At 39.1% G+C, this 27,143-nt stretch overlaps 1 protein-coding gene and 1 long non-coding RNA gene across 5 annotated transcripts in view; one reads left to right on the top strand and one right to left on the bottom strand.

Annotated features, from left to right (window-relative positions):
- Positions 1-27,143, top strand: part of LOC140847849 (uncharacterized) — a 239,589-nt gene that overhangs the window by 54,641 nt on the left and 157,805 nt on the right. The window lies entirely within an intron of this gene.
- Positions 22,807-27,143, bottom strand: part of ITGA8 (integrin subunit alpha 8) — a 163,510-nt gene continuing 159,173 nt past the window's right edge. For both annotated transcript variants that reach the window (XM_073229247.1, XM_073229246.1), the window contains one exon: positions 22,807-25,599. In XM_073229247.1, coding sequence (XP_073085348.1) covers positions 25,513-25,599 — 87 coding nt within the window. In that variant the 3' untranslated portion in view covers positions 22,807-25,512. The remainder of the gene's footprint in view (positions 25,600-27,143) is intronic.

The following is a 27,143-nucleotide window of genomic DNA, read 5'->3' as shown; positions in this document are numbered from 1 at the left end:
TGAGTTTGGAGCAGGTACCAGCTTTATACTTTTCCTCAGCATTCAAATTCCTGTAGGCATTTTGGAGTGGCTGGTAAGACCAGCTTCTCTCCAGTGTGGTCTGATATTTATCTGAAAACTGTGAAGAGAGAGAGAACACAGCACTAGGATGCTGAGCCAGCCGTGCACCTGTCCCTCCCTCATTTCACTCACTGCTCAGAAGGAAGGCTTTTCCTTCCCTGACCCTCCTATCTGAAATAGAACCCATTCCTCTCTCCATTTCCTTGATTAATTAAAAAAAATGCTTTGATTACTGCCTGATATGCTTAAATCACACTTGTTATTTAGTTATTGCCTATCACTCTCTGTCCATGAGGGTGGAATCTGTGCTGGTGGTTCTCCAGCTTAAATGTGCATCAGTATCTCCTGGAGGGTTTCTTAATAAAACAGATTGCTGGGGCCCACCCTCAGAGTTTACAGTTCAGTAGGTCTGAGGTGGAGCCCAAGAATTTGCATTCCTAATAAGCTCCCAGGTGATGCTGCTGTTCCTGGTCCTGGCCCCACATTTTGAGAACCGTAGGTCTGTTATTCAGTGTATCCCAGTATGTGTGATAGTAAATGCTCCGTAAGTATTTCTTGAGTGGATAAATGAATAATGAATGAGTGGAAGCTGATGTGATCACTGGGCTCTGGAAATGGTAGAACTTTGAAAACTAAATACAAGCAGCTGAGGAAACTGATGGGGTTCCCTGGCCGGAGGCTTTTCAGGTGGGGCCCGTGCCCAGGCGTGCTTCACCAGGGAGAGCTTGGGCACACAAAATCATTGTTTTAAATCATTCTTACCAACCCTCAGTAGGGAATTTAGGAATGTTTAGGAACATCTTGAAGTTTTGAAGATGATTTCCTAGAGGATGAATTCTTTCTGGTTCCCTTTCATGCCCTTACAAGAGAGAGAATATGGAAATAGATGGTCCAGTGGTCTTTATCAGGATGATCCAGTGGTCTGAACTTGTAGGACATTTCTCCTTTTTTGGCTTTGGTGTGTTCCTAGGATGCTTTTCCTTGGTTAGGGTCCTCTCCTTCTAGTCAGTTTCTTTGTAAGGTAAGTGCCATTTTAAGAAAGATGTCATTTGGAGTTGCATGGTAGAGGTATCTTGTAGGCCACCAAGAGGCCATTATCCAATTGTATTTTTTTATCTCTGGGATCTCAGAGAAACAGAACATTTTAGCTGAGTGCCCCAAATACTTTTCCTCAAGCTATATTTGTTTGTGTTCTACTGATATAAACAAATGCTGTCAGCCATATAGAGACCTCAGTGCCGAATAATAAGAACAGAACAATCTTAGATGTTATTAATAGCATTGTGTTATATTTGCATAAAACAATAGTTTCCAAATGGCACAGATGATCTCATCTTTCTTAGATTATTCTGTAGTAGACAGTTTGAGTTCAAGGAACATTGGGAGAGCTGAGCAATTTATGTTAACAGATGCACATTTGTTGGTCAGAACTGTGTGTACACATGCCCTATAGTGAAGATAAGTTCTAGTCTGAAAATGTATGTACATGGTTATGTACACACACACACACACACACACACACACACACACACACACACACAGGCCAGATAAATTTGTGAGTTTGTGCTCTGGAATCCAGACTGAAAGAAGCAGTGCTGCCCTGGGTTTGCTCAGACAGTGGGGGAGTGGGGGTCTGGTATGTTTTCAAGGTTCTGTTTTGGTGTCAGATTAAGTAGAGATAGAGCATCCATTAATTTAGCAGAGCATCTGGGATCTTTAAAGCCAGAAAGAGCCTACAATTTATCAATCTTAATTTGCTCACACTGCAGTTAGACAGAGAGGATCTCTGGGAAACTCTGACAGGATGCAGATGGTCCCATTCGGCCGATACCACACATAACAGCAAAGCTGCCCTGCGCCCCCAACCCCAACTTCCCCTAGGCCTAGTCCTTAGCTCTTTGGCCTGTTTTGCTAAAGATTGCACAGTATCTAGTAGCAGAAACACACTAAGCCAGTGGGAAACTCTCCTTGCATCTGGAAACTACCCTATTGCAAGCCATTGGCACTGGGGGCCAGGGTGAAACTTAATCGAATAAACATTTGTGTCCTTAACTAGCCAACCCACACAGTGTTCAGGACACACTCAGATCTCAGAAATGCCTTCTTGCATCAGCCATGTTGCAGGCCCATGGAAGGGTTATAACTGTCACTTCATTATTTTAAGTTTCTTGAAGGTAGGAATTGAATCTTATGTCTTTTATTCTTCTACAGTTTCTCCTGTATGGCCTTAAATAGCAAAGCTCAATTAGCTTGATGGCTGAATAGGGTCATTGGACTCTTACCATTTTCCATTTTCATACATTCATCTTTTCCTTTTAATGTTTTTCTAGAAATGTGGATATATTTAATCCTTAGGATTAAAAACAAACAAAGAAACACATTTTTCTATTCCTTATGTTACTGATATACTACTATGTACCCTATGCTGGATCAGTTTCTGGGCATACAGAAGTAGGTAAGACACAGAATTTTTGGCTGCACACACTTCAAAATCTGGTGGTTGAGACAGAGAAGTCAGTGGCAATTTCATACAGAATGATAAATACTACAGGGGCAGGAGAAGGGGATGTACTGGGTTTTATGCAAGCTGATAGCTCATTTTTGTTCTAGTCCATGGATCAGGGAGGAGGAAGCAAATCTTTTTTTGATGCCTGCAGCATGAAAAGGAGTGAGCCAGGTAAAGAGGTGGGGTGAAACTTAGCACAGTTTACACAGGAGAGGAACATGATATTTTGTTGGTGTTGTAGTCGCCGTCATGGGAAGGGTAGAGAGACATCTCCTGTCATTTTCCTAGTGGTGACTCTGCACATGGGAAGAAGAAGGGACTTTTCTTCTGTGACATATGGGCATGAGACTATTGGCATTTGCAGGATTCCTTTGAATGTAGCCATTATATTGCAGAGACCTCAGTAAAAATGTAAAGATTCCCAGGGGAAAGTAGTAAAAACATCATTACCCATTAGTAACTTTAAATGAATTAAATTATCTTGTCATGTTTTCTTGTCACCTTTCTGGGCTCTGAGGAAATGAGCAATGTGGCTGTTGAATTTTGCAGGGAAAAGATAAGATTCAGAAGAAGGAGGGAAAACCAGACATGGTAGGGTTTAGGATCTTGAGGTTCCCAGTAGGACTTTGGGGAACTGTTTCAAGCTGGTGTTACTAGGTCTTACTTTTACTTTTCTCAGAAGGTCCCATGACCAAATAACTTGATAAAACACACGCTTGAAAAGATTGAAAGTTAATTTATAACAGGACTTTTCAGAGCCTTCATGATGCCAAGATGCACTGTGATTTTCCAAGAGATGTTATAACATTAAGCATTCCCTAAATGTATTCGATCATGGAACCATCTGGTAGAAAATTTTCTGGGATTAGTGTTCTAGGAAATTCACTTTGGGAGATTCTGGTTTGGTGTATGGAGTCATTAAAAGGAAAAACGATCCCAAGAGAGGGTCTCATGTGTTATTGCAGTGGCATTACATGGTGGAGGATATTGAGTTGAATCATTTTTACCAAGGATCAGCCTTATTTCTTCCAGGAATATCTGTTTGTACCAATAGGTAAATGGACTGAGGCCAGACAGGGGATCTGGAATTATTGCAATTTTACCCCACACTGACCTACTATATTTTCAAAAATTTCAGTTCTATAAACAATCTTCCCCTTATTTATTTCTAATTTTTTTAAGCTTTAAGTTTTATACTTTTCTCCCTAAAATGAGGCAGATCCATAGAGTGTCTGAGCTCTTATACACTTGTTTTTCAGCAAAATGTGCAGCTTTCCTCTATAAATGTCCCATGCAATCCATCTTGTCCACTTGACCTCCTTTATCTTGCTTAGCTTATCAGTTCATCTTGGAAACACACACTTTCACCAAGCTGACCATTACTATTTATATACATTTGGAAGACATTCCACTGGAAATTACTCTCAAAATATTCTGTTCAGTATAACAAGGAAGTGGTAATAGGACCCTACTGTTTCATCACTGTGTTTTCCTTAAGATAGTTTCCTGCAGTGTTATCAGCAAGTTAAGGATTAAGAAAATCTCCTGCAGGCATTCCAAAACTTCCTTCCAACTTTTTGGTTTTGGGAGTAAGAAACATTTAAGCTATTTCTTTGCTAAAACCTGAGAAGGCAAAATCTGAGAGAGGAAATGGGGAGAGCTATTTGTTTTCTTTATTTCAATTATACAAACGTCTACCACGCATAAGAGACTGCTGAGACTCTTAAAATGTGGAAAAATGTGGAAAGGGGTACGATATGGTCCTGAGGGCCTTGCAACCAGGAGGTTTATGAGAGAGGAAAACAAGATATCTGCATATTGATTATCAGACAGATGACATCAAATGGGAGATAACAGCCAAATGCCCCAAGACTTACTCTAGGGAGGTGAAGGGAGGGTTTTCTGTGATGACTTCATGAGAGGAGGTAGTGTTGGAGGTGGGCTTTGAAGGAAGGGATTTCATCTTGAAGCCAATTGGGGGTAATGTTTCAGGGGAGGGAAGAATGAGAGCAGAGGTGTGGACATCAGTGTGTTCAAGAAGCAATAGGCAGTTTGTATATTAGCACTCACCGATCCTATAACGTCAGGGAGAAATCAGGAGACTGTCTTGACTCCTCAGTCTCCCACTACCTTTCACCCAACAGGTTCCCCAAACTGTGCACTTTATCTTCTGAGTGTCTTTCAGTCCCATTGCTCCATTTCCACTCTGCCTTTCTTAGCCCATCTCCTTGTAACCCACCCCTTTCTCCCTTTCCTCTTTGGCTGCCTCCTATCTACTTTAAAAGTTGCCGTCAGAACAAACTTCCTGGAAGGCGAAACCTACTCTTCCACATGCCTTCCAAACAGCGGCCCTTGGCTGTCAGGATAGAGTCCAAATTCCTGACTATGGCCTTGGCTCCAAGTCAGACAAACCAGGGCTCAAATTCCTGCTCCCTCATTTCAAGTTATATGACCAACTATGTTAATCTGAGCTGTGTAATGAAACCTCAGTTTCCTCATCCATAAAATGGGCATCATTAGCAGCCACATTCTTATTCTGGTTACCATTTTCTTTCCTACTCTTTGGCAGTTGCATCCTGGCCCAGCCTCACTGGTTGCATCCCCATTTGCAAATGTTCTTTATAGGTCCTCCTTGTATCCTTCCATCCTTGTCTGATCCTCTACCACCTGTCTTTGAGATACATCTCCAGCATCCCCTCCTCTTCAAAATCTGCTGGAATCTTCCCCTCTGTCTTTCCCAGTCCTCAGGGCTTATTGTGCATTCCTTTTTCTGGGTTCCTGTCCCATCCAGGACAGGGCCTCACAGTGTGTGCACCTTCCCCTTCCCATACCTGGCTGATGTTTCTCCAAGATAGATTCCCAGAGGTGGAATGGCCAGTCAAATGATATGCCTATTTTGAATTTAGGTACCCAGTGCCAGATTATACTCTCAAAAGGTGTATCAATTTTCTCTCCCACAAGCAGTGGAGAAAAGGGCCTTACTTCCCTCTGCCTAGCTAAGCCTGGGTTGGCTCACTCTTTTTAGTCTTTGCCAATCTGATTGGTGAAATAAGATATATCATTGTTTTTTAATATGACTTTCTTTGATCTCTAACAACTTTCATGGGATCTGTATGTCTTCCTTTGTGAACTGCCCCTTTGTTTTTTGTTCATTTTTCTAGTGGAGAATTACTTTTTACCGTATTGATTTGTAAGATACCTTTCTATATTCACTTTTAAAAGGATGCATTGCAAATAGTCCCTGAACTTTTTATTTACCTTATAAACTTATGTTGTATTTTTTTTAACCATAGAGAGGTTTAAAACCTGTCAATCTTTTCCTTTTCAATTTCTGAGTTTTTTTTCATTCTTAGAAGGATATCCCTCATTGTAGGATTATTAAAAGTATTCAACCCATTTTCTTAGAATATTTTTATGAGATTTTTTTTTTGGCATTTAAACCTGAATCTATTCGGAATTTATTTGGGCATAGAATATACAATAAGTATCAATCTTTATTTGTACCCCAACTGGTAGTTCAATTTCAACAGTATTTGATAACAGACTTTTCTCCATGAAACAGCACTTTGAAATATTTGCATCATATAATAAATTCTTGTGTGTGTGTGTGTGTGTGTGTGTGTGTGTATTTGCATCTACTTTATGGACTGTATTCTTTTTCATTGGTCCATCTTTCTAGCCCTGTGTGAGTTCTATGTTATTTTAGTTAATGTGGCATGATAGTATATTTTGGTATCTGGCAAGTCAACCCTCAACAGTCTTATTTTCCTATGGCCCTGACCTTGTCACTTTGGAATGAGGAAAGGAATCACAACCATCTGCAGTTCCAGGAGATGCTTGGGATGCTGGCGACCTGAGCAGATTGAATGCCCTGTATCAGTGTGTTCTTTTAGCAATCCTCAAGATTGGGAGATGCTGGCCTAACCCTGTAGGAGTGCCTGTGCAAGCTTGGGCTTTTTTTTTTTAAACAGTGGAGAGTCTAGAAATTAGATATGCACTTTCTGGAGTTTAAAGATAATGGAGAGCAAGGAGGGTGGTCAGGGAGGGCCAGAGAAAGAATGGTATGATTTTGACCTCTGTTATTCTGATTTATACTCAGTGCCAGTGTGGTCCCTGCAAAAGGAAAATTTTCCACATTCATAAAATTGAGATACCTAAGCTGATTACCCTTAAAATAAGTGTGTGGGAAATGATGGATTGCAAACATGAACACTGGGGACTAGAGCACTGTGTGAAATGTTCATCTGCAGGAGGAATGAGGTGTTGTTTATTCATACCATGAAATTCTTTCAGTATTTTTAGGGCCAAGAGGAGAGGGATTTTATCCCAATACCTTAGATGAGTTCTGTTCTTATCCTTTCTTGAAATGAGAGCACTTGAATTGGCCATTAGTTCATTCATATATTCATGTTCTAGCCACTGAAACTGTCTAGCTATCTTAACTCAATCCAGTCCCACAAAATACCATCTGCCAGAAATGAATCAGGAAAAGCAGCAAACAAGGTTTGGATTAAGCCTGTGGAGAAGCCCTGCTGGAGAACAGTTAAGTGACGAAGGGAAATAGTTACAGAGGTCAAATTCCACTGAAGCAAGACTTGGGTTTAGTCTTCTGTGGTCTGTGCTTTCCTAGTGATCAATCGGTTTTCCTTTAAGTAGGTTATCCCCTTGGGGTTTAACAATCTGTTATTGTGTGCATTTTTGTGGTGACTAGATTTAACCTATAAATAGAAATTGCATGAATATGTTCTTCTGGGAATTAGGTGCAAATCAACCCTCAACTCAGGTTTCAGAGGTGACTTGTCAGATTATGGGCTGAATATCATTTCTCCTTCATTTGAAAATGACACATTTCTGAGTGGTGGTGTCATCAAGAAACGTGCAAAACATGGAATTTCTCTAAAATGCTGCTGAAGTGTCAGGATGTCTTCAGGCACCTTATTTATGCTCTGAGTTTATAAAATGAAACCCAGATTTTTCTCTCAGAGATGTAAATGGAATTATTCTCATGTAGAAGCATGGCCAGCACAAGTAAAACTGAGTATTTTATTAGCTTCCAGTTGTGTTTTATTATTTTCTGTGTCTGCATTCTTCAGTACAGTCAAGTCCTCAGGGATTGGAAAAAAATGACACTTTCAGTTTAACTCCTCTAGAGTAGGAATATCTTGCTTGACAATCAATAGTCCAAAAAACCAATCTTCCCAAATTGGAGTGTCATCGAATATGCAATGAATGCATCAATGTATATCTTGTACTTGTTTTGCTTTTTGGCTGGCAGCTTGTCTTTATTACATAAAGGAAGTAATGTGTACCCTCTTTGTGGTGACCACAACACATTTGTTGATTGTCAAGACATGTCAGACACAGAGATGGGCAGAGTCCCTGACCTAAGAGCTGGTCATGGGAGGCCCGTCTAACCCAGATTAAGGGTGGGGATGGGGGGTCACAAAAAGCTTACAGAAGGTGGGATGTCTGGCTGACTCTCCAAAGAAGTGGAAGTAAGCCAGGTGAAAGAAGAGAATGAGGAAATGCTCCAGGCAGAGGGAATAGCATGCAAAGTTAGGGAAGCAAGAGACTCAGTAAGGGGAGGGAGCTGGGCGCTTGTGGAAAAGGGGATGTGTGGGAGGAAATGGGCAGTGCTGGTGTTGTGAAGAGCCTCATATGCTGTCACCTTGAGGGGGAGTTGGAGCCTCTGAGAAGTGGGCAAAGGAGTTGGGGTGGTGGGCAGGCAACACATAGACTCTACATTAGAATGATCTGTTTGAAAAAATGGTGGAAAAAGGATGAAAAGAGATCAAAGGCAGTGAAAATGGTTAGTAAGTTGTAGTAATGAATGTGAAAAGTGAAGCAGGCCTGGGCTAGAATAGTGACACAAAGGATGGGTAAGTTGCTTCTGATTTAACAGATGTCTTGGTGGGGCTGGAGGGAGAGAGGAGTCTGGAATGACTTCTTGGATATTTGAAAGCAGAACTATTGACCTGGATAGAGAATGGGAAGGAGGAACAGTAGAGTGGTTTCTGGAGTGGAGGGAGCGTGGATTCAAATCTTGGGTGTGCCATTACTGGCTGTGTGGTGTTGGCCATGTTACTCAACCTTTTTATCCCTCAGTGTCCTTGTCTGAAAAATGGGGAGGATCATAATGTACCTACATCCCATTGTAGGACTCAGTGAATTAGGACACAATGCAGCAGTAATAACTGACACACAGTAAGCTGCAAATAAAGCAGTTGTCATTATTATTACTTGTTGCAAATATTTTCCTATCTGCTGCTCATTTTATGCTGTCTTTTGTAATGAGCAGATTTAACATTTTTGAACCAAACGCATCCATCCCTTCAGAGGATCTGCATTTCTTGTCTTTTCTGAAGGAAGCCTTTTCTATCCTCAGGTTGTTAATACAATTCTGTTTATTTTAATACTGATATAGTGTTTATTTTTGCTTTAATCCATTTGGAATTTATTTTGTGTGTAGTATGGGATAGAAATCTACCCACTGTGTGAAAGAGGTAATGACCAACATGAATGTCCTATACCATCCAGCTGGCTGGTCCCCCTTGGGAGTGTTGCCATTTTAAGGGCTTAGACTGGTCTCTACTGTTGGTTGGGTAGGCATACTGAGTGGTGGGGAGGAAAAGTCAATGTTGTTGGGCACATGGGTCACCTCCATACCATATCCCATACTCTGTCTTTGCTCCAGGATTTCCTGCCCTCTAGCATATTTCTGGACCTGGCTATATTGGTGTGAGACCAGAAAGAGGGACAAGGAAGAGGCTGGAGTACTTTTTCCTTTGAATCTTTCCCTGTTGGGCTACCAATTTGCCCTCTGTAAATAATTCTTTTAGCGCTCTTCAGTTCAACCCTTTGAATGTCCCATAAACGTCTTGCTGGGACCTTGGTTAATAGAGCAATGAAAATGAAATGAATGAAAATGTGAAAGCACAAGGACAAAGTTTTAGATAGGAGGAAGGCATCTGAAGGTAACACATATGACAGAATTTGTTGGCAATCCAGCCAAAGATTTGTGAGTTATAAGGAAATATGTTGAATAGTTTATAGCTGATGGCCACTGTCATCATGTTGCTCACTTTGGGGCAAAAGCTAACTAATTTTTTCAGCACTATGAGGTGCTCAGTTGAACTTTAAAATTTGTGGTCATGTTTTATAGCACAAAACTATCTTCCAGGGTGAATATTTGTGTTATTTCTATAGGGGGAGGAAAGTGAACTGGAAAGGAGGGAGTAGTAGTGCTGCTGTCAACACATAATTAAAAGGATTTTTTCAAGGTCATGTTTTTAAGGGACCTATGATGCTCATGAGATAACAAGGATAAAATGCGGCCTGTGCTACAGAAGCATTGGAAGAATTTTTAGTGATTGTATATAAAACCCTTTGACCTATGTCCTAAGACTTGTCCCATGCTTTAAAACTCCTTTAAAAGTAATCTCATTACGGCTGTCTGAAGGATTGCCACATCTTACCCACCTCCAATAAATAAGAGCACTATGGCATAGACTTAATCAAGAGGATACAGCAGAAAGATTGCATTAAAACTTGAAGTTCCTATGTAATGGTATATTAATTACAGAAAGATAATATTTGGAGAGTAGGAATCTATCCTACATAACAATGATTATGTCCTTCTTATCTCTCATTCAGTTGACTCATGGAAACTGTCCCTTTTCTCTTTTCTAATTTGTTCTGAGTAGTTTTGCACTTCCTACTAATTCAGCCAACATGATACCCTGTGTGAAGTGGTTAAAATGTAAATACCCTGGAACTGCTGCTCTGGGAGGAATGGGGAGCAGGGGTCTGGGAGGTTCTGTCATTTGAAGATGTTGTACAGAGTGTCCTGGCCACTCTGTTTCTGTGCTGTGGACATCTGTTTGAGCTGGGACTCTTGGCAGGAAGTGCCACTTCCTACCCAGCATGTTTTAGCTAAGGCCATCTCTCTTCAGTGTCCAGACCACCTGGAGGGAGTATAGACACAGGGTCCAGTTAGAAAACAGAGAGTGCTAGAGTCTCCAAGACGGCCTATGTTTTCCAAACCAATTTGGAGAAAAATAAAGCCTCCATAGAAATAGATTGATAATAATTATTTAAATATTATTTATTGGTGAGTTTATTTATGGCCTGTTCTCCCGTAAGACTGTAAGCTCATGGAAGGGAAGGGGAGGAGCGCGGAGGGGAAGGCAAGGGGAAGGGAGGGGAAGGAAGCGGAGGGGAAGGGAAGGGAACATCTTGTTTACCATCCATTGCCTGAATAGTGCTTTGCCTGTGGTAGTGTTACAAGATAAACTGAGGCATATTACAAATGTTAAGAGTTTATATGAGCAAAAGTTGATTTGATCCTGCAGTGATAAATTGGATGTGATTTAGAGTGCTCAGCTGACAGGATCTAGAGAAAGACTTGTATAGAGAGAAAGGTAAGTATTTGATTGGCTCTATCTTAAATCCTAGTTGGCTGTTTGTGACTGGTTGTTCTTAGGTTTCAATTTTGTGACCCTGAGGCATTTACAAGCTTAGATTTTGGTTTACTTATGTAGGCTGCAGCAGCATTAGAACCACCTCAGTTTAATGGCCTTCTTGCTTAATTAATAGTAGCTACTCAGTGCCCATTTATTAAGTGAATAATTGAGTGAATTCACAAGTAAGGACTTAGCAGAAAGGATGCTGAAGAATTAAGAAATTCTGAGCTTTGCGTAGAGTTAGATAGTCTTGAGATTACGGAAGAGCATTCAACTTGGATTTTGTGGTAGATTAAATGATAGCCCTCCCTTCCCCCCCACCCCCCCCACCATATGTCCTTTTTTGAATCCTTGGAAGCTGTACATATGCCATGTTACATGTCAAAGGGGAATTAAGAATGCAGTTGGAACTAAGGTACTAATCTAGTGATCTTTAAGGATCCTTTAAGGAGATAATCCTGGATTATCTAATTGGACCCAATGTAATTTCAAGGTTCTTTAAAGTGACGGAGAGAGAGATTGGAAGATGCTGTACTTCTGGCTTTGAAGATCATAGATGAGGCCATAAGCCAAGGAATATAGGCAACCCCTAGAAGCTGAAAAAGGCAAGATAACAGATTCCCCCCCCCTCCCCCCATGAAGCTTCCAGAGGGAATGTAGTCTTCTTAACACTGAGTTTAGCCCAGTGAGACCCATTTAAGACTTCTGATCTGCAGAACCAGAAGATTTCCTTCTTCATATCAGATGTGAGTGTGTGAGTTAGACCTGGTCAACTGGAACATTGCATTTGCCTGGTCATAGTTGTTAGTTAAGAGTTGGACATATTTGAGTCAATTAAAAGAATTTCTGGAACCCTTGTGAGAGAGGTTATGGGCTTGAACCCTGAAGGTGTCGGGAGCCATCTTACCACCATGGAGAGCCAAAACTGAAGGCAGTGGGAACTCAGAGCCAAGACAGAGAGACAGATTGAATCCCCAGACCAAGCTGCTCTTGAATTTTACTGTTACAGGAACTGATAAAATCCTTCTTTGCATAAGCCATTTTAAAATGGGTTTTCTAATTCTGTCACCAAGTTTTTAGTGAGGAAGCAAAGGAAAATGATAGAAACAACTGTCTTTTAGTTCGCATATTTTGCGTATATTTTCATCATAGGGTGCATGTTTAGCTATTCCCAACAACTTTTTCTTCTTTATAAAATTTGGGTTAAAGCAATCCCATTCTCAACACTACCAGTTGTAGCTCTGTATACACTTGTGGTCAGCCTGAATCTACCTGACCATTAGTGTCAAGATTATATCAGGAAGACAGTGCCCTATGATGGAATTTTGCTGTATCCAGTCTTACTTCTGTCTTTGTGTGCTCCACATTATAATATTGCTTAGCATAATGAAATTCTTCTCTTCATCATTTGAAAACATTAGCTATTAAAAGTTCTAAATAGTACCAGAAGTTTGTTATTAAAGTCCAATAAATTTTATTTTAATGATTTGTTTTCTCTAAAAAATTTCATTTGTTTTTTTGTGGTTTATCCATATTTAATCTATTTCTTAAAAATTCACCAACTTCATTTTATACACATCAGCAGCTTTAGTTGAGACATATTTGTCACTGTGTTATTCAACATCAAAGGGCAAAGTTTTTCTCTGTGTGGAAGCCTCTCTTAGGAGGCTTCATTTTAGATGAAAAGCTGCCCTCCCTTCACATGGGAGGACTCACTAATTCAGGTGCTTCTCAGGGCCAGGTGGGTCATGGGTGAAGGCGCTGGGAGAGGACTGTAGTTGACTAGAGAGCCCACGTTGGTCTGATGGGCCCTTCTACCCAGGGCCAGCTGCTTGTTGCTGCAGAATGTAGACCCAGTTGCTGCTCTTCCAGTTTTTCAAGCAAGGCCATAATTCTGGATGTGTATGTGCAGCTCCAAAGCTTTGCACATATGAATAAATATTTTTTTAAAACTGCTTTGTGAACTAAATAAATCCCAAACAAACAATGAAAGTCATGTCCATGGGCTGCTCCTAGGGCACAGTTTGTCCTTTTAGAATACATTGATTCATCCCCTTTGTTGACAGATGGCATTAGCTTCACTTTGATCATTAGCCGAGGTGTGCCCCTGTCTCATTTTCACATGTTTCCTCATCTCCAACTGAAACCCATTCTACCTCTCCACATTCTCCCTGCCCCCAGCCCCTGGCAACCATCATTTTGCTTTCTTCTCTATGAATTTATGCTCAAGTTTCGCATATAAACGGAGTTATATACCATTTGTCTTTTTGAATCTGTTCTTTTTTACAAAAAGATTTACTCATTAAATTAAATATGTGTTAACCCCCTAGGATGTGCTAAACATTGATTTATGTGTGAGGATACACTGGTGAAAACAACAGACCTGGACCTTGCAGTTTGTGTGGGTGGCAGGAGACAAACAATAAAGAAATAAACATAAACAAGATAATTTCCTAGCAAACTTGGAATATATTAAATTTGGGATTCCTATTCAATGTCCAAGTGGAGGTGTTGAACGGACAATTGGATGATAGATGAGTCTCCCAAGCATGAGAGAAGATAAAGACTTGGCATATTGTCATGGAGGTGGTACCTAAATCCATGATCTAGCAGAGGTAATCTAGAGAGGGTGTCCATATATTAAACTGAAGAACCTAAGATGGAGTGCCACAAAGCTCCTAGGTTTAGAAGTTGAGCAGTGGAGAAAGAGTGCAAAGGAGATCATGGAGGAATCGTCAGTGAGAAAGGACATAGGTGGATGCTGTGATTCAAAAGCCAGGAGAAGAAAATATTTCCAAAAGGACAGGTGGTGAGCTGAGCTGAATACTACTGAGAACTAGGCATGCACAGAGGTGGCTGTTGGATTTGGCCTCAAGGATGTCACTGGGGGACCAGGGAGCTCCAGGGGAGGGGTGGAAGTGGAGATGGTGGCTGTGGACAACTCTTGAGAGATTATGTCATGAGGGAAAGTTAAAGAATGAGAGATAATTCCTGAGCAAGTATTTCTCAGTAAGTGGGAGAAGTTTATGCCCAACTTTCAAGATTCAAACAACCTGTTCACTGTCTTTTTTGGAGGAGGTGCCTCAGGAACTGCCACCTTTGGACTTATTATTAATAAATCCACTTATGAACCAGCTCTTGAAACTTAACGTTTTTGTAAATAGAAGAGCTTCTCTAAAGGATTCTTTCTTGTCAAACCTAACAAAGCATTTAAAACATTTAGCAATTTTTTTACTCTAAGCAACTTGGGGCAGGAATTTGCATGGTTAGGTCATGTTTTAGCATAAATAAAATGCTGTTTTATACTCAGAAAATTTTCTGTTTCAAATGGACTTCATGTGCCGGAACTATTCCTTATCATTAATCAGGTGGTGCAGCTAGACAAATAAGAGACCATGAGAAAGGATGATAAATTCTCAGATGATACAAAGACACAGATATTTGAGGAACAGTGTTGCTGGCAACACTCAAGGCCATTAGTCACTGTCCCTCATCTGTCGAGAATCCAGCTTGCATTATCAGGCTGCTTAGTCCTGAAGTAAGTAAAACAAGCAGCGCAGGCATCAAAGAGGAAAAGATAACTAAAGACCTTAAATTTTTGAATTGTTTCAAAAAGGCACTCCACAAAACCTTATCAGAAACTCTAATAGTGCCAAATTATTAGTTGCTATGCAAGATTTAATTTCCCTAAGACCTCCCAATTTTAGTTAATTAGATCTTCCTGGTCAATAAATTTAGGGCAAAAAGTGGTTTAAGAGCATGAATAAACTGAAATTTCTTCTCTGAAAGCACACTGTATTCATTGTCTCCAAATAAAACCCACACCATTTGAAAAAAATCCACACATTGTCAAGCTAAAGCAGAATGGCTGCATGAGAGAAGTTGCCACATTACACCGTCCCAGCTGCTTCTCCAGCCACAGAACTTAACTTTCTCCAGATGTAACCATTCACTTCTTCTCCCTTGTCATAATTTTTGTCTTGAGTAAAACACAATGAAGGAAGGTTTTTTTTTTTCATGTGAACTCAAAAGTAGGAAACACTGAATTGCAACTTCAGTGATAAATACTTGGTAGAGTGTGATTTTTCTTCTGCCCCTTGGGTAGACTTTTAAGGGTAATGATATTATGAGAAAAAAAGAATACCTAGAGTTAGGTCAAAAGGACTAAATAAATAAAAAAAAGACAACTCATATCAAATGAAGATCTTTGTTCTAAACTAAAAAGGACCATTTACTTGTCTTGACTCTCTCACAGATGATAGTAATAAGGAAGGTGAGGGGTGTGTGTGTGTGTGTGTGTGTGTGTGTGTGTGTGTGTGTGACAGAGAGATCGAAAGAGGAAGTGGGAGAGAGAGAGAGGCCCTGGTTAGGCAGCTAAGACAATAATTTATGCGAGGGCTCATTCATGTGGTGGTAATAGGATGACTTCATGAAGGAGGAGCCTTGGTAGGACATAACTGATTGTGAGGAAAGAGAAGAATCCATAATGGCACAAAAGACTTGAGCCCCGGTTTAACATAGGATAAAGGAGGAAATGACAAAGAACTTATGAGCCCATTCCTCTGGTGCTCAGTGCCTTGATGAGTGCAAGGTCTGGGACTGCTTTGAGGGAACGAGACTGTGTCAGTGGTGAGGGCATGACTCTGCAGAGATGCTGGTGCCACCACTGATGGAAATGCTGAGTTTGACTCTGGTAATTTAAAAATTGCCAAGCATAAAATGGTCCCTAACTTCACATTGAAACCTGTTTATGGGCACAATCTAAATACCTGGATGCTTATATTCTAAACTTACAGGGAGGAGTGCAATAGCATATCTGTGTGTGATCAAGAGAATGTTATTTTTAATAACTGACATGCTTGTACTGACTGGTGGAAGTAAAAACAAAATGCTAAATGTAATGTGTCTGTTTGTAGCATGTGACTTACAGGTATATATGTTTACTTGACTGGAGGAGAGTCTGAAGTCCAATGGAGGAATTTTTAACAATTCACTGAACAATTTCAGCCTCGTGGTGATGCCGTCATTATAGTAACAGCTCTGAAAGAAGGCTCCTTTGAAGGTGACAACACTTCAGGGAAGTGAAGGGTTGATAACATACCTGTTTATAGCCCTATCCATACATACCTATTACATTTGCCCATACAAAATGTGAACTGTCCCTTTGTTTTTTGCCCATTTTTCTAGTGGAGAATTGCTTTTTACCTTATTGATTTGTAAGATGCCTTTCTATATTCACCTTTAAAAGAATACATTGCAAATAGTCCCTGTAACTTTTTATTTGCCTATAAACTTATGTTGTATTTTTTTAACATATATATATATATCACATGTCTAATATGTCATTCTGCTTAAATCATGATGTGTAGACCAAGAAGTATTTTTCCCTTTTCTGAATGGGAACCCTCTCTAGAGTATATTAGGGAGAATTACCCTGTGATTATCTCAAGACCTGGCATATGACTGTGAGTCACACTGGTGAGTAGAGAATCTGGGAGGAAGATCTTCCCTGCTCCCTGCTCACCATGGGTCCCTCCCACCACTGGACTCCAGACCATGGCCCCTTAGTGAAATGCTGCTCCCTCCACACAAGCTATTGTGGATGTGAGATTTCAGGGTGTGTCCCTTTTATTTTCCCTGTACCTCCATCCTCCAGAAGGAGTACATAGCACAGTGGCTGAGAATGGGCCCTGGAGTCAGGCCCCTGCCAGCTTGTCTTGCTCTCAGATAAGCTACTTACCTTATTATATATGTATTCTCTCTCTGGAGGCTATGGGTTTACAGGAGGTCAGCAAATTGACACTGGGCTAGGGTAGGGTGGTTCTGCTCCAGGTGTTTCTCATCCTTCTCCTGGGCGAAGGATGTTAACCCCGGCATGTCCTTCTCATGGTATTGGTAGTGGAGAGCAAGTTTTTTTTTGCATGTGTTTTTTTGAGCTTCTGCTCCCATCTGCTAATATCTCACTGGCCAGATCATGTCACACACAACTGAACTCAGAAGCACAAGTAGGTGATCTTTTCATGGGAAGAACATCAAAGCCATATGGCAGAGGGCACAGATACAGGGAAGAGTGAAGAATTGGCACCATTCATGCAGCCTGCCATTGGAGAGCAGATCAAATTCTGCTGAAATGGGATCACTGAAAGGCATTGCAATGTAGGAGGAAAAGAAGCTATAAACTTCATGTTGAACAATACTTTGCCATTGTCCATGAGAAGAGGACCCATGAACTGAGGTTCCTGTTTTCACTCCTTGCTCCATGTCCTCAGTTCTGTCACTGTACAGCTTTCAAAGCTCCACATTGCAAATCTCAGTCTACTTCGAGGGAAACTCTGCTTCTCACTCACCAGACCTCCCCCCAGTGCCCGTCCTCTCCCTAGAATTACATTTCTCCATGAGCATGTAGGCTGGAGGAATGTTCCCTAGCATGCTTTATAGCACATTCTGGCTCTCCAAGTGCAACTCCCTTCTACGTTTTTCCACCAGCATTCATTGTAGACTTTCCTCTTCACACACGCACATATTCTCTGTCTCTGTCTCTTATACAGGATGCAGACACACACATCACTTCTAACTCCTAAGGGTAAATAAATATTAGTTTTGAAAGGCAGTGTTATCCAAACAATTAAAAAGGAAGTAAAACATCTTTTGTATTTCTCTGTCTTTGTAACTACCCCAGATGAGCTCCAGTCTGCCTGTCCCACAACGGCATTGTATCACAACATTGGACAGAGCAGCATCATTACCATCCCTTGACCTAGAGTTCAAACCAGCAAGAACCATGGTCTCTCCTTCTATTCAATGGGGGAGTAAATTAGGAGACATTCATTTTTCTAGTTGCACAAATAGCATCTTGATGAAAAAAATAATCTCTAGCATTTTAACATCATATAACCTGAATTGCATATGAACAGACATTGATGCTACTGCAGTTAGCAGACCTCTTAGATTGAAGATTAAATTAGAATTCTATTTGCCAGGGGTTAATCCTTCATTACCTCTGGTCTCCAAAATATGAAAACCGCACATCGAATTAATCTCCTAAAATGAGATCATTAGCAATTTTTTGAGGCTTTGGCAAGATGTTAGATGAGACTGCAGTTTTCAAAAAAGAAACAGAAAATGTCAGATTTTTCATCTGACAAAATAAGTTTATTCTGCTATTTAGGCTTCTAACCAGTAGATTTTGGGCATGAAGAAAAACTATTTAAAACACAGTTCTCAAAGTCTGAAATTCTTCTGGTTTGGGGGAGTCAGTTTTGATTTTGGCAAATGACCCAAAGAATGAGTTTCTTTCTCCATATATTCTGAAAATTAAAATAGCATGTATCTAATTTTAGATGTTAAAGGATGTTGAGAATGTTTCATGTGCATGAACCTAAAGAGAGTTTGGAAAGTAGAAGAGGACTAAAGTTCTGTAGTTCTATCCCAACTCTTTGTAAACTAGATAAAGGATTCAACTTTGTACTTTTGTACCCAGAAGCCCTTATTATTTTTATTCCCTACCTCTGGCAGAATTTTAAAGGGATCATCAAGGCCATGAAAAACATCTTATCCCATTTTCTCAAATGATTCCTTCTCTACTTTCAGCATGAAATATAGTAGGAACTCCAATTTTTGACAATGGTGGATTGAATGGTCCTGGCCTCTGGAGTTAGGCAGACTTAGGTTTGAATCTCAATTCTGCCACCAAATATAGTGTAAGTCTTCAAGCTACTTTCTCTAGACTTCATTTGTAAAATGGATAATCCTGGAATCTGCCTCATATGGTGGTTGTGAGGATTAAATAAAAAAGGCATGTAAAGCACAGAGGGAATGTTTAATGAGTGTCAATTTTTATTGCTACCACTTTTGCTATTCCATACCAACTCTGCCCTCTTTCTACTTCTTCTTCCTCTAGAAGACTTATAAGTCTTTTAGAAACTTACAGTCAGATAATATCCCCAGACAATCTCTTCTATAGGTTAACCATCCATACATGGAATGCTCGAGGCTTCCCCTATCCATGTGGCTTTTCTCTCAGTAATGAAATACCACCAGGGTAGCTAATGCCTGGAGCTCATCATCTTAGACAAACTCCTGAAGCTCAGTGTGAGGACAAAGGCCATTGTCTCCCACTGTACCTGGAGTGGGAGCCACCCCAAATGTAAGTTGTTGGAAATCTGCCCATAAAAACTGGGAAAGAAGATGGCAGAAAGAGCAGCAAGGTATAGCGGATATAAGACAGAAGACTTGCCCAGTGAGCTCTGACTCTGGCCTATTGGTCAACCTATGAGACCAGACTGATATTCATGGATAGGCTTATCTCCCATCCATGACTCTGAGGGACCTGCCTTCTTTCCTTTTGGTAAATTCCTTCCTTCCACCAAGTGTATGGCTCAGTGTCACACACAACATAGGCCTCAGTGAATGCTAGTTATCTTTGCTTTATTCTCTCAGCTCTGGGTCATCATGGATTTAAGCGATGCCTTCCCTGTGTTGAACAGTGAGGCTGGAGAGCAAACTCTATAGCCCAAAGATAGGGACTTCCCTTTAGCTTCCCACTAACACAGTGACTAGCACCCTTTGGTTTCCAAGTAGTGAGGAATCTAATCTCTCATATCTCAGAACTTACATTTATCCGTATTTTCCTAGAGAATATGGTGATTATTTTAAGTTAAAAGAGAGTGGAGAATGCAAATGTAGGTGGCGGTGGTAGGAAATTGAAGAGTATAGCAGATTAGTAAATTATATAAAAATGCAATTAATCTTCTAATATGTGCATGAAGGCACATATTAGAAGAGAGAGGAGAGGAGAAAACACATAACTATTTATAAATAAGGGAGAAAGAAACACATAACTATTTATAAATAGGGAGGAGAAAATACATAACTATCTATAAATCTATTATGTATTTGAGAACACTAGTATATTACCTGAGTGAGTAGAAATAAAAAAACTGATACAAAGATACTGTCTTTAAACTTTTCAGCCTATCCTTAATCTATATGTGCTTTGTAATTTTGCATTCACTTGTCAAACTCTCTGTATAATGGGTATTTTGGAGAGTTGAATTGTGTCCTCCCCAAATGATATGTTGAACTCCCTAACCCTCAGTATCTCAAGATGTGACTGGATTTGGAGATAGGGTTTTTACAGTGGTAATCAAGTTAAAATGAGGATGAACCCTAAAACACCTTGATTTCAGACTTGTGGCTTCAAGAACTATGTGACAATCAATTTCTGTTGTTTTAAATCTAATTTGTGGTACTTCGTTAGGGTAGCCATAAGAAACTTATGTAGTTCATAAAAATTAAAATGAAACACATTTAAAGTTCTTGTAGAAATTAAAATATATTTACTCACATCCTACAGCCAATTAAGTGAATTAAAGTTAAAATCTAAAATTTTAAAACCAGGGAGTTCCACTGTTACTGCTTTAAAAAAATCCCACCTAAAGGTTGGATAGCAGGGCAATTTGCTGATGACTTGGTTTCTACAACACAGTGTACAACCAAAATAAGCTATGGCACAGAGATATTAAGAGCATTCATACTGTGTCAGATCCTGGTGCTGACAGAAGTTAACTTGAAGACTTTTTATTGTCAAGAGGCATTAGTATCAGGCTACATTTCCATATGGATTTTGGCTAACAATCATAAATAACAGAGAACTTTCTCATAAACAATTCCAGAAAGGCAGTGTGTCAGGCAGATGGTTTTTTGGGGGTGGAGTTGGGGAGAGTTTTACATGATAAGGAGAGTTTTGCCTTGTGCACACTGGCCATTCTGAACTCACCATTGACTTAGGCACCACCAGGAAGCTATGGTTTTGCTCAGCTCCCCAGTGAGTCTACAGTTTCAATGCTTTAAACTTCTCATGCTAGAGAAATATCTTCAGGGTTCTGAAGGAGAAAATATGCTATATTTTGGGAAAAAGGACATTAAGCCCCAGGGAATTACTGTCTTTGCATTAATGGATAGCCACCAAATATGATTTTCATACTTTAGCTCTTCCTTGAGGGTATCAATATGCTGCATTCTATAGGGGTTACACACATACCTATAAGTATGGTACAGACTTCACAGAGGAAGTGTGTACCTTGTAAGGGAATTCTGCTTTGTCACAGAATTTGGCAAGGAGTGTTCCTTAATTCCTTTTGCCCACTTCAGGCACCCTAATCTCAGCTCAGTGTTTAGAAAAGTATTGATGCAGCTAAGTGTCTATGTATAAAGTGCCTGGAATGACAAACATATCAACAGATTTATTGAGAAGGCCAAGATCTCATTACACACATGCAACTACAAAGCATTTTACTACTATAAAAGACATGGTGAGAGTTCTTTTTTCCTTTACTGTGAGCATGTTCAGGCTTTAAGCAGTGGGGTTGGCCTAGAATAGATTTTCCTGTGTGTGCTTTGGGGAAGTCTTGCCGCACTCAGTATGGTTTTGCGTTTTATCATCTGGGATACACAGGCACCGCGGGCCACATAAGCCTTTAGAGATGTCTAGACTTTGAAGTTTAAGCGATATACAATATGGAGTGAAGGACTGATCCTACTGCTTGCTTTAGGTTATAGGGAAAGCATGCAGACAGTGGGTTCTTCTCACTGGGATTCATGCATACTGGCCAGAGAAGTGGCAAATATTGGAATATTTTACAGGGTATGACCAATAAATTGATTTGTACTGAATGGTTGATAAATATTAGAACTTAAAATTAAATGTGTAAAACAAATGTACTGAACTCTAGTAAAATACAAAGTATTTTTGGAAATGATTACCAAAATATTTTAAAATACTGACAGAATTCTGAAAGAGAGGTATATTTATGTTAATGCAAACTGATCTAGTGCTATTAAGAAACAATGTTTTCAAGAACTATAAAAATTTCCATGTACTTTGACCAAGCAGTCTAACCCTTGTGAAATTTATTCATTGAAATAACCAAAAGAAACCTCTTGCATGAAAGTATTCAATTTAATGTTATTTTTAATATATTAATCTGTGAATATTCCAGTAAGAGTGAAATGGTTAAACAAAAGATAGTCTGCTAATTGAATAGAATTTTGGGTAACTAGTATAATAACATTGTCTGTACACTATAAATACGAGGGTATAAAAATGTGTGTCCTCTGAGGCTTTCTAATGAAAGCAGACTGCGAAAGTACATGTTTCTCATTATTACTGTGAACATATGTATATTCATTCATTCATTCTGGAAGTGTTTTTGAGCACCTACTGTATACCAGATGTTGGTGTTAGGTGTAGAAGACACAAAGATGAAAAGATAAAGTTCCTATTCTCATCAAGGGTCAGTCCAGCTGGAAGACAGTCAGTCATGTGAACGAATGGAAAAGTATCATAATTCATAAAATGCCATTAGAGGACAGGAGGAGCCTTTGAGTTGGCTGGAGATGCAAGGGGAGATTTTTATATGGACAAAATTTGAAAGGCAATGTAAAGAAAAGAAATCATTTGTATAAGTGTGGAGGTGTTAGGAGTGACTTAAAAAATTTTAAACCTCTTTACTGAGATTTAATATACATATAAAACCCACCTGAAGTGTATAATTCAATATTTTTTAGTATATTCATGGAGTTATGCAGACATCACTGGTCTAAGTTTAGAACATTTTCATCTTTCCAAAGGAATGTTGTATTTTGCTCTTTCAAATTTCTTCCAGTGTTAAACCTTTTTGTAATAAATAACCAAGGCATAAATACAGAAACCTTTATTGTCTGTCACTGTGGGAAACCTTTATGTTGCTTATGAAACAAAGCACAAGTACATCATCATATCTTTAATTTTTAATTTTATTAGTGACAAAGTAAATAGGTACATGAAAATCTTCACATGTACCTATACAGATATCTATACATGTACTTAAATAAAACAAGAGTTGAATTCAAAAGTGGGGTTTCGGGGGTGACTAGTCTATATTGTTTATTTAATGTATAAAAATCTTCAAGTTTGTACAACTTGATTTGCCCATTTTTTCCCAGCTGCAAGAATCTCAAAAGGGATATCTGAAATACAGATAGACTGTAAGAGAAGCACAGCAAAGTATGGATTCTGAAAGCAGTTGGCAATGCTATGCTGAGAAGCAGATGCACTCAGTGCATTGCTAGAATATTCTGCATTTGGAGGGATCTTTAAAAACTCATGACTGCAGGGTTCTTCTGACCTCAGTTGTCCCCCTTTCTGCATCTGCTTCCACATCAAAAGTGGCTGATGAATGCATGATGGTCCTCTGTGAAATACCTATGGGTAGCAGTGACTAACTCTCTAGAGGGGCTGAGATTGTGAGAAATGTGTAGTCTGCCTTTGAAGCCCATAGACTTTGCTCCATTCTGAATCCATTCTTGCTCCTGGCATCTCTAATATCATCAGCTGTCTGTAGGACCTGGCTCACAGGCTCTGACGGGTTTCTAGCACTGAGAACTTCAAGTTTCCTCATAGATGTTAGTTTAAAGACAAGAGGTGCATTTTCTCAGGGTCCTTTTATAACCCCAAATCCTGAAGAGTTCACTATTGGCCAAAAGTCAGACATGATGACAAGAGTTAAGGCATTTTTTGGGAGCAGAGAGACCTGTTATCCCCTCCAGTCATCACATAGATGACCACCTCCCTGGGAAGCCAGTTCTACATAGATGACTAATACCAAATACCCCAGAGGTGGGTGTGTGACCCTCAAGGTCTTTGAGGCACAATTATCACTCACAGTCAGCCACACACACTGGGAGCCAGACTTTGGTTCCTGCAGACTTGAAACACTACCATGACAGGATTGAATTTTCAAGCAGGGAAAATAGAAACTGTATTTTCATGTGCCTTCCATTTTCTTTCCAAAGAGGCTCTACAGCTGTAGCCAGGTGGCTTGTTTGCAGGTTAAGGCATGACAGAAAATTTAGTGTCCGACTATGGCTCATATTTAAAATAAAGTGTGATTGTTGAGATTGGGATACAAATTTTCCAACTGCTTTGTAAACTTAAGTATTTTGGTCTGCTTGTTCTACTAAATATTCAGGATATTAATTTAAAAAATAACTAATGCCAGTGTAAACATGCTTTAGATACATAGGTCTGTAAAATATTGCACATAAATAAAAAATTTGTTCAGCATTTCTCCATAGTAATTTTGCATTATGATAAAAAGGATACAAAATTGTGCAGACTACATGAATTTGGCTGGTCAATTTTACTTCAAAAATGGTAATATTACACACAATTATGGATTATTTACAAGAGTTTTAAACATCAAGTTTTTGTGATGGTTAAATTCAAGATATTGGAAAAATAGCTTAAATAATGATTATTTTCTAAAGTTATAACTATAAAGATTAGCAGTGAAAATGAAGTTGGACTAGGCAATTCTAAACAAAATTCTTAGGAGTCTATTTCTAGGTTTATCTCACATCTGCATAACTTTATATTCCCTTGCTATTTATGCTTAACATGTCTTCTTTGTGTATATAAGTTTGAGGTATAGTAATAAAATATTTAATCCCAAGATAACTATTGATGTTGCTTCTTATAGATCACAAATGTAATATATTTACTCATTTAGTTAAATGGCTTTTTTACTAATGGACTCTAGACATTTACCATTACTTTTAAATACCACACAGGCTCAACAGTATCTTGAAATGTGTATATTGCTCATAAAATCTATGGAAAGATTTTTATTTTAAATAAAAGGAAATATAAATGCAACTTTTTGCAAAGCTAAATCAAGCAGATGTGAGTCCCTGTAAAGTGTGAGTAAAAGTAGTTTCAGGTAGAAGGCAGCAAGGTATTAAGTGAAACTGTCACCTAATCCTTAAGAGGCTCTGTTAAATGATTTATTCTGCACACAATGGTTATCTTAGAAGGAAATTTAGTGTATGATTTAAAAAACCAGCTAACCAAGTCTTAATTTCCAAATCCTCTAGATGACTAGAGTATTAGCCTAGAGAAATGGAAAATAAATAAATAAATTGTTATCCTCACTTACAAAATTATCTTTGTCATTTTAAAAGTACTTTTACAGTACCAACAACATATGCTTGTCTCCCTGAGCCATAATGTCCTTTCCATAGGGAGGTGTCAAATGTTCCTTTGGGTACAGTAGTGTTGGAAGGTTTAGTCCTAGTTTACCTTCTAAATTCTATCATAATTCAGACATTTTGTCTTTGTGACTGGAGTTGGATTTACCTGGAATGCAACCTTAGTTCCCATACCTATTTCAAAGTGTCTGCCAAATACAGAATGACTCAAGCAAAATAAATTCTTCACGATAGTTGGTTGTTTCTACAGCGCTGAGTATGTTTCCTTTCCCAAAAGGGTCACTGAGCTCCTTGGCAACTTCTCCAAAGCACAGTGTAGATGAGGTGGTATATTCTGGCACCTTTCCAATTCCTAGGACACTGGCAGGTCTAGAATAATCTTTGCTTCACCCTCATGTTCCTTTTTTATTTTGAACAGGACCAGTGCTTGAGTTTTTTGGTCTTTGGTTTTCCTTTTTATGCATGAGGGGTTTTCTCATTTGTCAGCTGTTCCCTGTCATTCATATCATCTTGAGGAGGTCTTGCTCTGTCAAAGAATCCACACTACAAAAAAGAAAAATGGGCTATAAAATAAAATCATCCTGGGAATTTATGAAAACTCTCATTATAAGAATTTTCACTTTATATATTTTCTAAGGAACTTGGAACTTTGTGAATATAATCTGCACAATTCTCTGGATTAGGAGGTCAGAGCAGAGTGCTCTTTACCTGCAGAGAGGATTCTTTGCCTAGGGCAGAGTGTTCGTGTCCTTCTTCCTGCCATGTTGTGGTAGTGGGAGAATGTCCTTTTTTTATACAAACCAAGTATGGACCTTATATATTTTCCTGGGATTACAGCAACATGGCCCAAAGATTTCCTCTCTGCTTTTCTGCATGTTTTCTGGTGCCAGCAGCAGCACTTACTGCTGACTAGAGAAGGGAGATTCTTTCCTGAGTGTACTGTAGGCTTCTTGGGATGGATTATAGGAAGAATAAGGAGCTGCTTGCATGTCCCTCTGCACTTCATGGAACATATAGTATATAAAGGAAAACCAGAGTGGTTATTTATTTCAATCCCAGAACATCTGAGTGACTTTTCAAAGGTCACTGGGAAGCAACTCTGGGAAGAAGTGATTCCAGAATCTTCATCCTCCTGAATTTCAAAACATTTGGTCTAGGAGAATATATATTTTCCTAGAGATCTGGAACCTCATTGGAAATTCAGTTCACTGGGCTTGGCTTATAACTTGTGAGCTGTCTTTCATAGAACTAGTAAAATATTTGGTTAATTACCACTTATTATTGTATCACTTATGGAAATAAGTTACCATAACTAACGGGATATAACAAAAATCTATTTCCAAAGGTAGAAAATGCAGTACTATGTGTGCTCAGGATGGCAAAAATTGATAGTGATAGCCATATAAATTCACAAGGCAAGGTTTTCTTAAGTTAGTAAGCATGATACTTATTGTTTTAAAGTAAAACTACACTATGATTTTGGAGGATCACACCAGTAATGGTTAACTAGATGTGACTTGATCAATTACCCTAGTAGTCATGTAATTATGACATGGTTTCTGTTTTGAAATGGAAAGCTCTGTGGAACCTGGCTGTCATGTTGGTTTTTGGGCCAGAAATTAATTCCTATTGTAGACTTTCAGAACAACCTTCAGTAAAATACATGAAAGAGTAAATTAAGGCTTCCTAATGGAGATGGACTAATTGGCAAGACTGAAAACACAAATCCAAGAATATTACAACATGCATGAGATATTTGGCATAACTGATAGTCCAAAGTATCAGTTAATTACTATATTAATTGTGTAGTGCTTATAAAGAAAAATCTCAAAGGATTGCTGAAAGGACCTTGTCAATAAAGAGATTAGGATCTTAATTAATTCACAAGAAAAAGAAGTCTTCATAATAACATTATCATGCCAAACATATTGGAAAGATCTTAGTTAATAAAGTCTAACTGTGTATTTATTTACAAGAACTCTCAAGATAAAAGCAGCATTAAACACCGTTAGTCTTCTTAAATGTCAGTTACATAAGCATATTAATTTTACAGGAAGCAAAATACAATTTTCTCTTTATGTCTTTTA

This window comes from Manis javanica, chromosome 2 (assembly GCF_040802235.1).
Source record: "Manis javanica isolate MJ-LG chromosome 2, MJ_LKY, whole genome shotgun sequence".
Lineage (NCBI taxonomy): Eukaryota > Metazoa > Chordata > Mammalia > Pholidota > Manidae > Manis > Manis javanica.
The sequence above is the reverse complement of the archived record's forward strand: the minus strand, read 5'-3'. Positions and strand labels throughout refer to the sequence as shown.